Genomic DNA, 15,815 nt, shown 5'->3' on the forward strand with positions numbered 1-15,815 from the left:
CTGCTGGCAATGAAGGAGTGGTTTATTTGGGTGATAACCATGCATGCAAGATACTTGGCAGAGGTGATGTGAGGCTTGTGTTTTCAGATGGCTCACAGCTTATGCTCCATGATGTCAGGCATGTGCCTGAGATCAAGAAGAACCTGCTTTCTACTGGACAGCTTGATGATGCTGATTATGTTACCACATTTGGTAGTGGAAAGTGGAAGATTAGTAAGGGCTCACTGGTTGTTGCCAGAGGCTCTAAGGTGGACACTCTTTACTTTATGCATGCAGGTGTTTGTCACCATGCTAATGTAAATGCAACCGAGCTGCCGGAAATTTCTATGTGGCATAGCCGGTTGGGACACATGAGTGTCAAGGGAATGGAGCAATTGTCTCGTTTGGGTTACTTGCCTTCTCTAAAGTTTTCAAGTTTTCAGTTTTGTGAGCATTGTATATATGGTAGGCAACTACAGTGCCCCCACAAGAAAGCTCTTGGACAGAAAGATGCTCAGTTAGAGCTTGTGCATACAGATGTATGTGAGATGCCTCAGCTTTCTTTGGGAGGGGCAAAATATTTTGTGTCTTTTATAGATGATGCCACACGCAAGGTGTGGGTTTATCCTCTTCGTTTAAAGAGTGATACATTCTCAGTGTTTGAGAAGTTTGTTGCTCTTGTTGAGAATCAAACTGGCAAAACACTGAAGGCTTTGCGTTCCGACAATGGTGGAGAGTACATGTCCAAACAGTTTCAGGACTTTTGTGATGCTAAAGGCATCAAGAGGGAGCTCTCTACTCCTTATGATCCTCCACAAAACGGGACAGCAGAGAGGATGAACAGGACCATACAGGAGAAGGTCCGTTCTATGTTGTCACATGCTGCATTACCTCATGGTTTTTGGGCTGAAGCTATTATGACAGCCGTTCACCTTATAAACAGGTCACCTAACACGAGGCTTGGTGGGAAAGTGCCAGAAGAAGTATGGACAGGGAAGCCTCCGTCATACAAGCACTTGAGAGTGTTTGGTTGCGTTGCGTACGTGCACATACGCAGGGAAATGCGCACCAAACTTGATCCCAAGTCTCACAAATGCATATTCCTAGGATATGGTGACAGAGGTGAAATGGGGTATAGACTTTGGGATCCCATGAATAGAAAGATCATACACAGCAATGATGTCATTTTTGATGAAACATGCATGTATAAGGAGCCTGCAAGGCAACAGGAGCATGGCAGAGTCATCTTTGATGATGATGGACATCATGGACAACAACAAAGGGCTGTAAATCAGCCATTACAGCAGGAAAACCAGCCCTTAAATGGTGCTGAAAATGGTCCAAATGGACAGCCAGAGATGGCAGAAGATATCCCTATGGATATACCACAGTTAGAAGAAATACCGGGCATGATTTTTCAGCCTTATGGCATGGAACAGGAGCCACCAATGGGTGATATGCAGGCTGGACAGCAACCTGCAAATGATGGTCATTGGGTACGGAGGTCCACTAGACCCTCCAGAGCCCCTGACAGGTTTGTTCCAGGGGTTGACTACTTGATGCTTACTGACTGTGGGGAGCCCTCATGTTATAAGGAGGCTTTACAGAGGGCAGACAAGGCTCTTTGGGAGCGTGCCATGAAGTCAGAGATGGATTCTCTGCATAAAAATGGAACTTGGAAGTTGGTGCATTTGCCTGCAGGCAAGAAGGTTTTGCCATGCAAGTGGGTATACAGGCTCAAAGTTGCACCTGATGCAAAGCCAAGATACAAAGCCAGGTTAGTGGCTAAGGGCTTTAAGCAGGAATATGGTGTGGACTTTGAGGAGATCTTCTCTCCAGTGGTCAAAATGACCACACTTAGAGCTGTGTTAGCTTTGGTTGCGCATGATGATCTGGACTTGATTCAGATGGATGTGAAGACTGCTTTTCTTCACGGTGATCTCCATGAGGAGATATATATGCAGCAGCCAGAGGGTTATGCAGTGAGTGGAAAGGAGAAGCTTGTATGCAAGCTGAAAAAGAGTCTTTATGGGCTCAAACAGGCACCAAGGGAATGGTATCATAAATTTGATACATTCATGAAATCTCAGAAATTCAGGAGAAGTGACATAGATCACTGCTTGTACACCAAGAAAGCTTTGGATGGCAGTCTATTGATTCTCATTTTGTATGTTGATGATATGTTGATTGCCGGGAAATCTCGTAAAGAGATGGATGCCCTGAAGAAGAGGCTGCATGAAACCTTTGATATGAAGGATTTGGTGATGCAAATCACATCTTGTTTATGCGGATACTTCGGGACAGAAATCAGCATGTGTTGTATTTGTCTCAGAAGGAATACATTGGCAAAGTCTTGCAGAGGTTCAATATGGATGGGGGGAAGAAGACTAGTACTCCTTTGCCTCCATATGTGAAACTCAGTGCTATGGACAGCCCACAGTCAGATAGAGACAGGGCTGATATGGCCAAGATTCCGTATGCTTCAGCTTGTGGCAGTCTCATGTATGCCATGGTTGCTACTAGGCCGGACATTGCATTTGCAGTGGGAGTGGTTTCTAGATACATGGCCAACCCTGGCAAGAAGCATTGGGAAGCAGTGAAAGGTGTCATGAGATACCTGAAGGGCACACAGGATATGTGCATTTGCTTTGGCAAACAGGATGCATTAGTGCATGGTTATACGGATTCGGATTATGCCGGTCATCTAGATAACCGGAAGTCTACTACCGGTTATGTATTTACATTCACAGGAGGTGCTGTGTCATGGATATCCAGGATGCAGAAGTGCACAGCCTTATCTACTACACAGGCCGAGTATATTGCAGCCACAGAGGCTTGCAAGGAGGCATTATGGCTATCTCAGTTAGTGGTTGATTTGGGCTATACAGGGGATATTCCATTGTTGCATTGTGACAGTCAGAGTGCCATCCAGTTGGCAAAGAACCCTGTCTTTCATGCAAAGACGAAGCATGTGGATGTGAAGTATCACTTCATCAGAGAGGTGATAGAGAACAAGCAAATTCAGCTTGTTAAGATTCATACGGATGACAACCCGGCTGATCTGTTGACAAAGAGTTTGCCTCCGGAGCGGTTTGCTCATTGCAGACGCTTGATGGGCATTGGATGAGGCCATTTTCAGCCTTGATATGGCCTTGTATATTATCATGTACATGCTGATTTTTTCTTTTCCTTTACTTAAGGGCACTTTGCCTTTAAGTGGGAGGTTGTTGGGGTAAAGGCGTTATGCCCACCCTTATAGTGTGTACAAGCCCATAAGTTATAGTACATAGTACACTTAGTACTTTTAATGTACTAAGTGCACTATGTGTACTAGTGCAATATACATGTGTGATAGGGGAGTCACACACTCATGCTATTGATGAGTTGACTTATCCCCACAACTCTCTCTCTCTCTCTCTCCCTTGCTTCTCTGTGTATGTCTCCCACATGACCTAACCCTAATACTCTCCCATCAAGCATTACCTGATGCTCAAGAGGGGGGTAGCACCTCCACTCCCTTGATACAGACAGGCTCAGATGACATCTAGAGGTCGCTTGGTGCAGTTTTTATCTCACCCGAAGGTACTGATGGCTGACAGTTTATGGGACTTCTATGATATATGTGTACTAGTCACATGACATTTTGTGGATATGTATGATTCACAGTGGTATACAACTTGAACTATTACTATGCCATTGGTTTGCAGTGAATGATGTTACATGTGCATGGCTTAGAGAGATTGGGACGCTGATCTTGCCATATTGTATATTTCACTTTGGATATTTTGCTGTATCACCAGAATGCAATCGAGGACGCTTGCCATTTTTCAAGAGGGGGGTATGTCATGGCCCTGTGAAAATGGAACAGCACAAGTGTGGGCATGGTGGTTGTTTGCTGAGTCAGAATATTGAATGATTCACATGGGGGGTGCCCGGACAGAGTTAATGATGTGTGGACATCCCTAGGTGTGAAGGGGGGAACTAGAACATTAAACTTTTAATGTTTATTAAAGTTGCCCCTAGGCCTTAGTGGCCCCTAGGGACTTTTAAAGTTTGGGGCCCTAGGATTATTATGGGGAGGAGGCCACTCCACTTTTGGAGTGTGTGCTTCTCTCTCCTCCCTCCCTCTCTTCTTTTTGGGAAAAAGAGTCGTGGAGGATTGATGCGCTTGTTCTCATGCGTGGAAAAGCTGAAGAGAAGGGGTCGACTGCTGATTAAGGGCTGCTGCTGCTGACTTCTGTGTGCTGGAGCAGGCCGTACAGCAGCCGTACAGGTCTGTACGACAGCAAGTACTGCTGTGGACAGAGGCGGCGCTGAACTGTGGGACAGAGACAGGCTGCAACAGGCGGCTGCAGCTGCTGAACTCAGGCTGTACAGGCTGTACGACTGCAAGTACAGTTCTGTACTTCTGCAGGTACACTGTACGGCCAGATCAGGTGCAAGTACAGGTGCTGGGCATCACTGTTGCAGGCGGCGCAGGCGACCAGCAGCAAAACAGCAGGCGGCTACTACTGGCTGCGCAGGTACAGGTGTGTACAAGTGCTGGCTGCATGCAAGGATAGCTTCCGGCATGTATCCCGAGGCAGTACAAACTGGTACAGGGCTGTTTTTCAGATCTGTACAGTCAAGTACAGCATATAGTTGGATGCAAGGAGGAGGGTACAGACAAGTACGTACATGCGTGTGAAGCAGGGTTGTGGAAACAAGTGCCTGCAAGTACAGATTGGTACCGTTATCTTCTCCAGTGCTGATTCACGGGCTGATTTTGGTAAGCTCCGCATCTGTTCATCTATCTCTCTTTCTACTGCTTGATGTCTGTTTTGCAGATTTGAGTTATCTGGCCCCTTGTGAGAGGAGGGGTATGGCAGATTGACAAGGGTTGAGACAGAGTTTGGACACTACATGTATGTGTGAGCTGAGATGTTGAATCATGTACTTGAGTTATGCCAGATGTATGCTCATGGCTGCCCTGCTTAGTGGTCTTGGCTGATCAGAGGGAGGCACAGTGTGTTATTTTGAGACACAGATCTATGTGCATGGATCCTCTGTGCTAAGAGGGATTGTGGGCCGTCAGATTGGACATACAGGTGTAATCTCTTGGCTGATTTTTGTTGTACTCAGCCATTCATATTTTTTGGAATTGAATAAAGAAATACCGCAAGGGGCGCCAAGCTTTGGGGCCAACAGGTGTCGCCTTGTTTTCAGATTTGGGCACTCTAGCCCCAATCTTTTCTGTTTTCATATCTAGACTACAAGTGGACGGGTGACTCTGCTAGTCTACCGCACTTTGGTTTCTATCAGAGGCCGGTTTCACTCCCCGTATTTTTTCCCTATTTTTTCCCATTTTTCCTAGTGGTGGGAGGGCTGCCAGATGATGCCGGGAGCACCCCAGTGCTGGCCGACTGGATCTACATTAGTCATGGGCTTCAGGAAAGTCAATCTAGCGGCTCCACACCTCACAGGTGTTGCAGTCACTTGGTGGCAACATTGGTCCTGTTTGCACACAGACTCTTACACTGGCTTACCGGACTTTGATTGAGACACCTGAAGGCTTGAATTGAGTCCAATTCTCCCCTAATGCTTCTACTAGTATTGTAGTGATTTGGAAACTTTGACAAATCACTACGACGCGATAGGAGTTGTTGTGTCCAATTGTTGGACTCTTGTGGCCAATTTGAAGACCAGGTTTCTACCTCCACAGTACATGACAAACCTTGAAGATGAGTTCTACAAACTCACCCAGAACGGTTCCCCTATGCTCACCTACTCCAACAAGGTGATCACATCAGCTCAACAGTTGGGGAAGTCCAAGGAGGAAAAGCTAAAGCAGTTCATTCACGGATTGGATCCAAACATTCGGTTCCCCGTTCAAAATTTCGAACCTCATACTTATGATAGAGCTTTGACTCTTGCGTAGAAACATGAGATGATGCTCAATGGAGGCAAGCCCAAGACCGCTCCAATCACCCCCAAACCTCGGCAATAGCAGACACATACCACTCAGCAGAGCCTAGCGTCTAACCATCAAACAGGTAAGGGGGTTCCCAACAACAAGGATCAAGGAGCGGTACTTCAAGGAGAAACGTTGTTTTTTTTGCCACCACACGAGGCATGCAAACTACCAGCCTCTACAGTGGGACCGCCACAGCTGTACCACCCCCTCCACCCCTGCTCTCAACCACCAATGCTGTTCAACTTTGGCCCGCTTTGAATGTGGTACCCGCAATGGTAATAAGTAAGAGGGCGGAATTGAGGAGCATCAAAAAGGTCTTATTAGAGCTTATGGCGCAGCGAAGGTGTCCTGCATTCAGTCCAAGGCAAAGAAGCTCAGTCTCTTCCCTAATTGGCCTTAGGCCCAAGATCCTCCCGTAGTTACTGATTTTCGTCCGCCCGTAGGTGCTTAATTATCCGCCCATAGGCAATGCCACCAAGGAAGCACCAAGGTTGAAGGGGGGTTTTGAACCCAAGACCTCTTGGTCCTAGACAAACACCTTCACCACTTGAGCTATCACCTCATTGGCTAGCTCAGTCTCTTCAGGAGTATTCAGCACACCAACCCTCAAACTCGGATCGGTGTATTCTCTCGAAGATAGCTTCACAGTCGCCTACAGTTTATGCACAGTTCTGCCCTACATTTGGTCACTTTGTCCTTGCATTTGGCGGTCGGTCAGTCAGTCAGTTTGTCTACCCAATCTTGTGGACACATTTCAGCTTGTATACAGTTCTCCAGAAGAAGAAATAAAGCAAATACTCCTACTTGCAAGGGGGGCCCCTTCAGTGGGTAATTCGGGACCCCATCTGGTGTCGTCCTTACTACATCTCTTTCATATTCATGTATGTTGTTTTGAAGGATTGCTAAAGACTCACTAAACTCAAGCTTAAAGAAGGCTTCATTGTTTCACACAATCCTAGCTCGGCGCATGCTACAGCTTCCATCTGTAGAGGAGAATTTGCTCGGGCTCGATGACTTCAACTTCGTCAACCATCTCAGGTTGTTGCTCATCTGAGACCACCTACAAAGCTAGTCCAACACAAAGCTTCAACCAAGAAACATGGAAGACGTTGTGCATAGTCCAACTGTCTGGTAGCTTAAGCTTCATGGAGACATCACTGATCTTATTGATGATCGGAAAAGGACCAAAGCTTCGAAAGGAGAGCTTGGGACAACGCTTACCCACTTGCTTCAATCTCTGCTTCATGATCCAGAATACACCCAATCCACTTCTTTGTAGCTGACATCTTCTTGTCTTGTTGGCTTGCCTAGTGTATGCTTCCTGAGCTTTGGCAAGGCGCTCCTTTACTCACTCAATGATTTTTGAAAATGTTTATGTGATCTTGTTGGCCTCTAAGGAAAGCGACACCATCAGCTTGCAAGTGGGTTACCTATGACTACGGGGACCTACACACGACTCTGTTAGAAGTCATCTCCTGTCTTTCTGTAGACACCAGGGCCTTTGTTGTGGGTGTGCCCGCCCTTGCAGGTGTTTTCTCATTTTTCCTCACTCCCCGTATTTTTTCCCATTTTTATGTGGCTTGGATGGCAGTCCTAAGCTGGCAAGAGGCTCTATCTTCTGGCCGACTGTACGTGCATGTACCCGACCACAGATGTATGCTGGCCGACTCAGACAGCTGGCTGACTGGTATATGTGGCTGGTCATGGAGATGCTGAGCCTGTCGGCTGCCTCTACAGCAAGCCGCTTTGTGTATACAGAGCAAAGTTACACGCCTCTATCTCTCTCTCTCTCTTGCGCTGTTGTTTTCTGCATTGCGTTTGCTCTTGTGTTCCCAGATCTGGTCATCATCTCCGCTGTGTATTCTGACATGGTATCAGAGCCATAGGCTCTAGATAGTTCTTGGGATTTGTGTGAGCAAGAGGGGGACTGTTGTGTTGCTGATTGGTGGACTGTACAAGACTGTTTGGGAAGAGAAGCAAGAGGACGGCGGGCTGATTTGCTGGACAGCCACTTGTTTGCAGGTGTAAGTTCTTCTTTGTTCCCACCCACCCACCTTTTTTCAGAGTACATCCCCGCAATGGCAGATCTGTTAGAGATGGCCGAGAGGCATGTGAAGATCCCTACACTCCCCATGTTCCCGGTGGACCGTCAGTTGGACGAGAACAACTACGGCATATGGAAGGTTATGATGGAATCTGTTCTGGAGTCTTACGACCTCGCTGATTTCGTCATTGTTGGGGTTCCACGGCGGGAAGTAGAGGAAGGGGAGTTACCGCCGATCGGAAAGGACCGGGAGGCACAGGCACAAATGTGGGATCGTGTCAACGCCAGGGTCCGTTCGTTTATCTTCCTCAACTGTGCACCTGGAGGTGATGGACGAGGTTGGAGGATTCTCCGAAACGGATACTCGGGAGTGGATTCTAGACAGTGGTGCTTCCAGGCACATGACTCCTTCCCGTTCAGATTTACAGGATCTCTGCAGGTATTCCGGTCACATTCTTACTGGGGATACATCCACTATCCCAGTTCACAGTGAGGGCAGGATGGAGATAGTTCCCGATGGCAGAGGGGGAAAGCATTCCTCCCAGGTGTTGTATGTTCCGTCACTTGGTTTTCATCTGTTGTCAGTGCATCAGGTTTGCAAGACTGGCATACGGGTGGAGTTTGATGAGCATTTTGTTGCTCTCCAGGACAAAGCAACAGGCCAGGTGGTTTGGGAAGGCGGAGTGGAGAATGGAGTTTACAAGCTTTCAGCACTCTCTCTCCCAAGTCCTCAGGTTTGTGATGAGTGGCAGTCTGGTAATGGCCACTTAAGTGTGGATACGCTGCAGGTGCAGGCTTTCCGAGACTAGATGGAGGATAGCTTGCCAGTTGATGGCAGCAGTTGGCAGGAACTTTCCAGTACTGATGTTGGTGGTTCTTGCGTTCGTGAGTCAAAGGAAACTAAACAGGTAACTTATGCTCTAATGTCTCGTAGCATTCCGGACAAAGAAACTCCTGTAGATGAGGATGTTCTTTCCACCGGGACCTCTCAGAAAGCCAGGCAGGTGGCAGTTGATTACTTGCAGAAGGAGGTGGATTCTCCAAGCTTTGTGGTTCCGGATTCAGAGGGGGTGGTTGACAGGTTTCAGAAGGCCTCACGTGGTCTTCAACAGGTTTCCAAGACTTGGCTTTCCACCGTAACAGGTGTAGATCCTTGTGAGCAGTGTGAAGCCTCTTTGACTCAGAAGCAGAATGGTTCATTGATTTGGTTGATGGACACCAGATTGGACAGGAGCTTCCTGATGAGGCAATTGAGCTCATGGTTCCAGATGACTCTTTGGGAGGCAGGATTGCGTATCTTGTGGTTTCTGCAGCATGCGAAGGATCATGGACTCTTTTACACAAGAGGGGGATTGATTGATGGAGTCCGACTCCTCGGTTGGAGTGACTCGGATTGGGGAGGAGATCCGGACACGACGAGATCTACTTCAGGCCCAAGAGCAGTATTATGGAGCAGTAAGAGGCAGCCATCTTTTGCCTTGTCGATGACAAAGGCAGAGTACCAAGCTGCTTGTGATGCTACTTGTGGGGTGGTGAGGTTGCAAAGGTTGCATGGAAGGATTGGGCTTCCACTAAATGAACCCACGGTCATCCAGAGGCACTTTGTTCGTGAACAGTTCGTTGCTGATGACATCTTGCTAGAGTTCTGTTCGACGAAAGAGAGTACGGTGGACCTCTTCACGAAGTCGCTATCTTAGGATTTGCTCAGGCGGCACCCCAGCTCCCTGTGGTTGGTTTCACAGCCAAGAGCTGAGAGGGGGTGTTAGAAGTTATCTCCTGCCTTTCTGTAGACACCAAGGCCTTTGTTGTGGGTGTGCCCGCCCTTGTAGGTGTTTTCTCATTTTCCCTCACTCCCCGTATTTTTTCGCCATATTTTTTCCCGTTTTTATGTGGCTTGGATGGCAGTCCTGAGCTGGCAGGAGGCTCTATCTTCTGGCCAACTGTACCTGCATATACCCGACCACAGATGTGTGCTGGCCGACTTAGGACAGTTGGCCGACTGGTACATGTGGCTGGTCGTGGAGATGCTGAGCCTGTCGGCTCCCTCTACAGCAGGCCGACTGTTGTATGGGGACCATATAAAATGGCCCCACAACCCTTGCCACATAGTGTATCATTCCGCGATCTTCTTTGTGTATATAGAGCAGAGTTACACGCCTCTCTCTCTCTTGTGCTATTGTTTTCTGCATTGCATTTGCTCTTGTGTTCCTAGATCTGGTCATCATCTCCGCTGCGTATTCTGACAGACTCAACCGGACCCTAAACCTAGATGGCATCCAGCGAACTTGTCCCTAGACAAGGGCTCATAACATGCTCAATGCCCATTAAAACGGTGTCCTTAATGTACTAGGTTAGCCAAATGTCCACATGGCACCCTAGTCCAGCAGGTGTGCATGTGACATGACCCCTATGGCCCAATTTAACCATCACAAAACCCCGTGCTACTAGAACTCATAGAGGAGTAGGCCAGCAAGGGGTCTCACAAAATACTTGACCATAAATGCAATTAAACACTCAAGTTGGCCACACCCTTAAACATATGCCACTTAATTCCACAAAAGTGTAAAAGAGAGATGTGCACATCTCACTGACCCCCCTTGGAAGATTTTATTACCCAAGGAGAAAAATATCATGCACAAGCTTCAAAAAAGGCCCTCAAAGCTTGTGCATGATATTTTTCTCCTTGGGTAATAAAATCCTCGAAGGGGGGAGTCATCCCATTCTGGCCTCTATGTGGTGTCAGATGTGCACATCTCTCATTTCCACTTTTGTGGAATTAAGTGGAATATGTTTAAGGTTGTGGCCAATTTAAGTGTTTAATTCCATTAATGGTCCAGTGTTTTGTGAAACCCCATGCCAACCTAGAGCTACATTTTTAAAACATGAATAAAGATTCACAACAAGGATCGCATGCCTTCAAAGCCATTGAAAATTTAACATGTTCTTTCATTGTCCCGTCACCCCTATGTGGTCTCTTTGTTCTTTTGGCTACTTAAGACCATTGGTTGATGAAGCCACTAGGCATACACATGTGTTAGGTGCCATTGGAGCACTGTGGTTGAGACATAGAAGTATTGTTTATGTGATTGCCCAGCACCACAAAAACTCTAGAGGATTTGATGGCTCATGGTATTTAAGCAGGCCCACAGCATGTATCCTTTCTCATTTGGAGCTCTAATGCACGAAAGAGACAATCCACTTCCAGGATGACAGTCATGGGCCTCCTTACTTCTTAAACAAAGATAGTGAGCTCATTTTGGCATGAATCTTATCGACACTCTTTAAGATCATTGACAAAGGTAACCCATGAGAATCAAGGGCTACCCCAGGAGCTTCAAACAGCAAGGGTAAACATTGAAAATCAAGGGCTGCTCAGGAGCTTTTAATGACTTTCATCCGGATGCAGGAAAAAGCCACCAGAAAGACCCTCTTTGGCAATGCACGCCATTATTATGGTCATTCTCCATCATGAAGTATCCTCCCTCTAAAACAGCTGCCATGGAAGGACTCTGCATTTCATTGCCCCACATTACCACAAAAGAACCTCCTCTTGCAGGAATAAAGCCTTATGTGACATTAATGCACCCAATCCTTAGCATAAGGTCTTATGGCACACATGGGCATGGAAAGTTGTAGATTTAGACATGCCCCAGATTTTCTACGAATGTTTTAAATAAAAACCTTATGATGTTTACCTGCCTCAACAACAATCTGCCTTTGGTGGAGTAGAACAAAACTGACCCCTGAGTTGTGCCGAGGGCGAGGACAGACCATCCTTTGAAAAGCAGCCATTCGATGGCCTTGATTTGATGCCCTTCTTCCCATCTGGGCAAGGAGATGGTGACAACAGGCGATGTGCTGGCTTCACCCCATTGGCCCTTGCATCTCACAATCATCACAGCTCTGGGCTTTGCCATGGCCAGGAGGTGCTTGGACATGGCCAATAACACCAAAGAAGAGGGATCTTTCATCCAGCCTTCAAATCCTGCTCCTACAGAGCCATGGTACTGTGTGGGTTGCAGGCTCCTTGAGTACATCTTTGCCTTTGTAGCTTCACAGAAAAGGTAAGGGTGATGAGCTGATCCTCTATAATGAGAAAAAAAGACATGGACCCATGAAACTCCAGGTAGAAAGGATTGAGGGCAGCATGGCTTAGAACTCAGGCAAGCTCCCCGCACCTTTGCCATCGTTGTGAAGACTTCTTCTACACCTGTGTTTTCCTCTATAATGAGAAAAAAAGACATGGACCCATGAAACTCCAGGTAGAAAGGATCGAGCGCAGCATGGCTTAGAACTCAGGCAAGCTCCGCGCACCTTTGCCATCGTTGTGAAGTCTTCTTCTACACCTTTGCCACCTTCTTCACTTCTTTCTGCCTAAATGCATGGTTCCTAGTCCCCACCCATGCTGGCCAGGACGTTGTCTTGAAATGGAACTGGCCCAAAAACGGCCCAATGAGGATTTTCTTCAACAACCTCACACTCAAGGTTGCCTTTTCATGTAAACTTAAAGGATTTTTTTTTCTCTATCGTATAAGGTTTATCAAGTTTTTTAAATCATATCCTACACCCAAGATAACAAATTAAAGATAACGGACACGCGTCAAAAAGCCATGCTGAATTTCACATCAGCATCATGACATGAATCTATCAAATTTTGTGTGTCAAATGACCAAAACCTTAAAGAAAACATTTCTCAACTATCATAAACTTGCAAGTTTCATCCATTTCGTGACAAATTTGATGGGAAAGGCTCTCTCTCTCTCTCTCTCTCTCTCTCTCTCTCTCTCTCTCACACACACACACACACACACACACACATCACCATAGACAAGTATAATAGGGTCTCCCTTGCAAAGTATGAGAGGGTCTCTCTTGTAGGAGTAGTACAAGAGGTGGGGGTGCGGGGGGTAGGGAGTGGGCTCCTTTTGTCTGTAAGAGGTGACCTGAGATGCACACACACAAGAGAGGAGCATGGGGATCTGAACGGGGGAGGAGGGAGCCTGTGTTTGCTTATCTGTTTACATGAATAGTGAATGAAGTGGGAAGATAGGGGAGGGAGGTGGGAGGAGGCGCGGCTACACGCAAGGGTGAGGAGAGGGGAAACAGATGGGGGAGGGTCTAAGGTATGGGGATGGTCACTAAGGGAACTCGATAGAGGGAGCTTTTCTTGGTTGTCCTCTCTCTCTACTTAAACAATCTCTCTCTAACTATTCCCACCACCTCCCAGCCCAGCCCCCTACACCACCAACCTTGCTCCTTCCTTTCTCTCTCTATCTATTACCATCTTCCCTTCCTCTCCTCTCCTCTCTCCAACCATCTCACATCTTTTTGTTGCTCTTCTCTCTCTATATCTGTCTCTTTGCTCACTCTCTCTATCTACCATCCCTATCTCTACCCTCTCTCACCCCTGCCTCATATTTTTCACCCATTCCCTCCCCCTTTCCATACCCGACTCCTTACTCTACACATGCCTCTCTCCTCCCCACCCATTCCTTCACTCCCACACAGACCGTCTCCCCCCCTTTCTCAGTCGACCCCGACCCTCTACCCCTCATAGCCCACCCAAATCCTCATGTCCTCACCAGCAGGCTCATCCTCATCACCGACCCCACCTCACAGTTCTACTCCCTCCCCCACCTATCTACAGACGACGGACTTCACGAGATTCGACTTGCAGCTCAGAGTCCTCTTGGACCGATCCCAAGTTCAGGAGACGATTATAGCCTCTCTTGGGGCTGAGCTAGCCTCTTCCACGCTAGAGTCCTCACAGAGAGACATGCAGATTAGGGTACTGTGACAGAGGAGGCGACATACATGGACCTCCAAATTAGAGCCCTTACAGGCACGATTGGGACCCTCCGCACCGACATGCAAGTCCTACAGGCGTCACACAGGACTCTATCAGCCGAACTTCATGGCCAGACATATCAGATGCATGCCGTACAGACCAGGATCCAGCACTTGGATTCTACCCCGATAGTAGCAGCAGTTGCCGCGGTACAGGAGCAGATCACCACCCTCCAGTCGTCGGCGGAGGTCCAGCGGACCACACAGTGGGTGGACGTGGTTAGACGTTCACCCCCCACCCAGCACCCCACTATCTCAGCCACAGTGGTGGCAGACGCAGCAGAGGGCCGTTAAGGCCCTCAACATCAGGATCCATGGCATTCAAACACTCTCTGCAGTGACACCAGTGGCCTAGGCAGCAGTGACATTTGTATCCGAGACTCTGGGGGTACAGGACCACGAGGTGCTTGACGCACATAGAGCCGGCAGGGATCCCACCAGGCACCAGCCCCTAGTCATCCGATTTAGGGATGCGCAGGCATGACTGACGGCTCTACGCACAAGCCTTGGCGTCCCATTCCACCAAGACTACAATCGATTCCGTGAGAATTGATGTCCCATACCATCAAATTACCACCAAACCAATTGATGTGACATATAAAAAGGCTCTTTCCCCCCTCGAAAGATCACCACAAACTCTCGAGCAGTGGGATGTCGACGCATGGCAATAAAAAGAAGAGAAAACCATGCTTAGTAAGTTTAAGAACAGTTCTCTTCGATCAACTTCTATAAGGGCATTGAGCATTACATCTCAAGATTATACCCCTTCAGATTTGTTTGTCACTACAAAACAAACACAAATTTGTCCGAACAAAACTTTAACTCTAGCAAGACAACGCTCGCAAAAGTGGAAATTGAAATCTAGCGAGGCTACGCTCCCAGAGTCGAACACTAGTCATGTCTACAGAGTACGTTGCTAATGGGGTCATGTGATCAAGGCTACTAGCAGCAAACGCGACCTCAATCCCAGCTATCTTAAATGCCATTGACCAATTTTAGAAGTCATGACCATGGCAAGACTGCGCTTGCAAAAGTGTCTCTACGGACTACATTTGTTCGTCACAATGGACCACATCCAAGTAGACATTTTTCATTGGGTCTAAGCACATTGAAAATCTTCTTGTGGACTTTCAACAAGAACAATGTGTCTGATCTGCTCTCATATTTACTTTGTGGTAAACCACATGGTTAAACCACTAACAGAGAGAATTTATATCATGTATTTATGTCAACGAATACTTCTCGAACTACGCGAGAACATTACCATCGATTTCCCTCTTGCCACCTTAAAAAAATTCTAGTGCACTACGGCACAATGTGGGTAGGAGTGCACTCACGACGTGACACCAACATGTGCACGCCATGACATGACGTGTGTGCAAGACTGTCAGTGGTTCAGCAGACATGGGCACGCTACGGCACCCTTAGACGTACGTGCACCGCACGAGCAAGTGCGTTATGCCACAAATGGCCAGGGTGCACTACGGCACGACTGTGCCACACTTCTCCCAAAGATATAACTTCAAGTGTTGGTGGGGGGTTAGTGTGCTACGACACATATATTCGTCTACTACACCATGAATGCAAAGCATGTGCACTACAGCACGAATCAGACATGAGGGTATACGTACACTACGACACGATTGGGTTGGACTCTACCAATGCGTCCACAACTGGTACCAAACATTGGAGAATGCGGCATTGCACATATTCTCGCGTGCTACGGTCATAGATGTGTTCACTAGGCACAACGGCCATAGAACGGCTTTCTCTCGAAGGACTCGGCACTACGTCCGTGGGATTTGTCTCTCTCTTAGTACGCGGCGCTACGGCCGTATGCGGTGGGTCTCTCTCGTGGAAAACAGGCACTACGGCCACACGGCACGACGGCCGTGTTGGGTTTGTTTGCGTGGGGTGTACCATTGTTTTGTGTTTTTTTTTTAAAAAAAAATAAATAAAATAAAATAAAGTAACGGGCCGGCCCTCGCCGCT

The 15,815-nt window shown here is 47.5% G+C and overlaps 1 protein-coding gene across 3 annotated transcripts in view; it reads right to left on the reverse strand.

Annotated features, from left to right (window-relative positions):
• LOC147618594 (uncharacterized) overlaps positions 1 to 12,413 on the reverse strand; it is a 30,519-nt gene extending 18,106 nt beyond the window's left edge. For all 3 annotated transcript variants that reach the window (XM_086773619.1, XM_086773618.1, XM_086773617.1), the window contains exon 1: positions 11,672 to 12,413. In XM_086773619.1, the coding sequence (XP_086629745.1) occupies positions 11,672 to 12,220 (549 nt within the window). In that variant the 5' untranslated portion in view covers positions 12,221 to 12,413. The remainder of the gene's footprint in view (positions 1 to 11,671) is intronic.
• Positions 12,414 to 15,815: the final 3,402 nt, after the last annotated feature.

Source organism: Cibotium barometz, chromosome 34 (assembly GCF_041138505.1).
Source record: "Cibotium barometz isolate CiBa-2024 chromosome 34, ASM4113850v1, whole genome shotgun sequence".
NCBI lineage: Eukaryota > Viridiplantae > Streptophyta > Polypodiopsida > Cyatheales > Cibotiaceae > Cibotium > Cibotium barometz.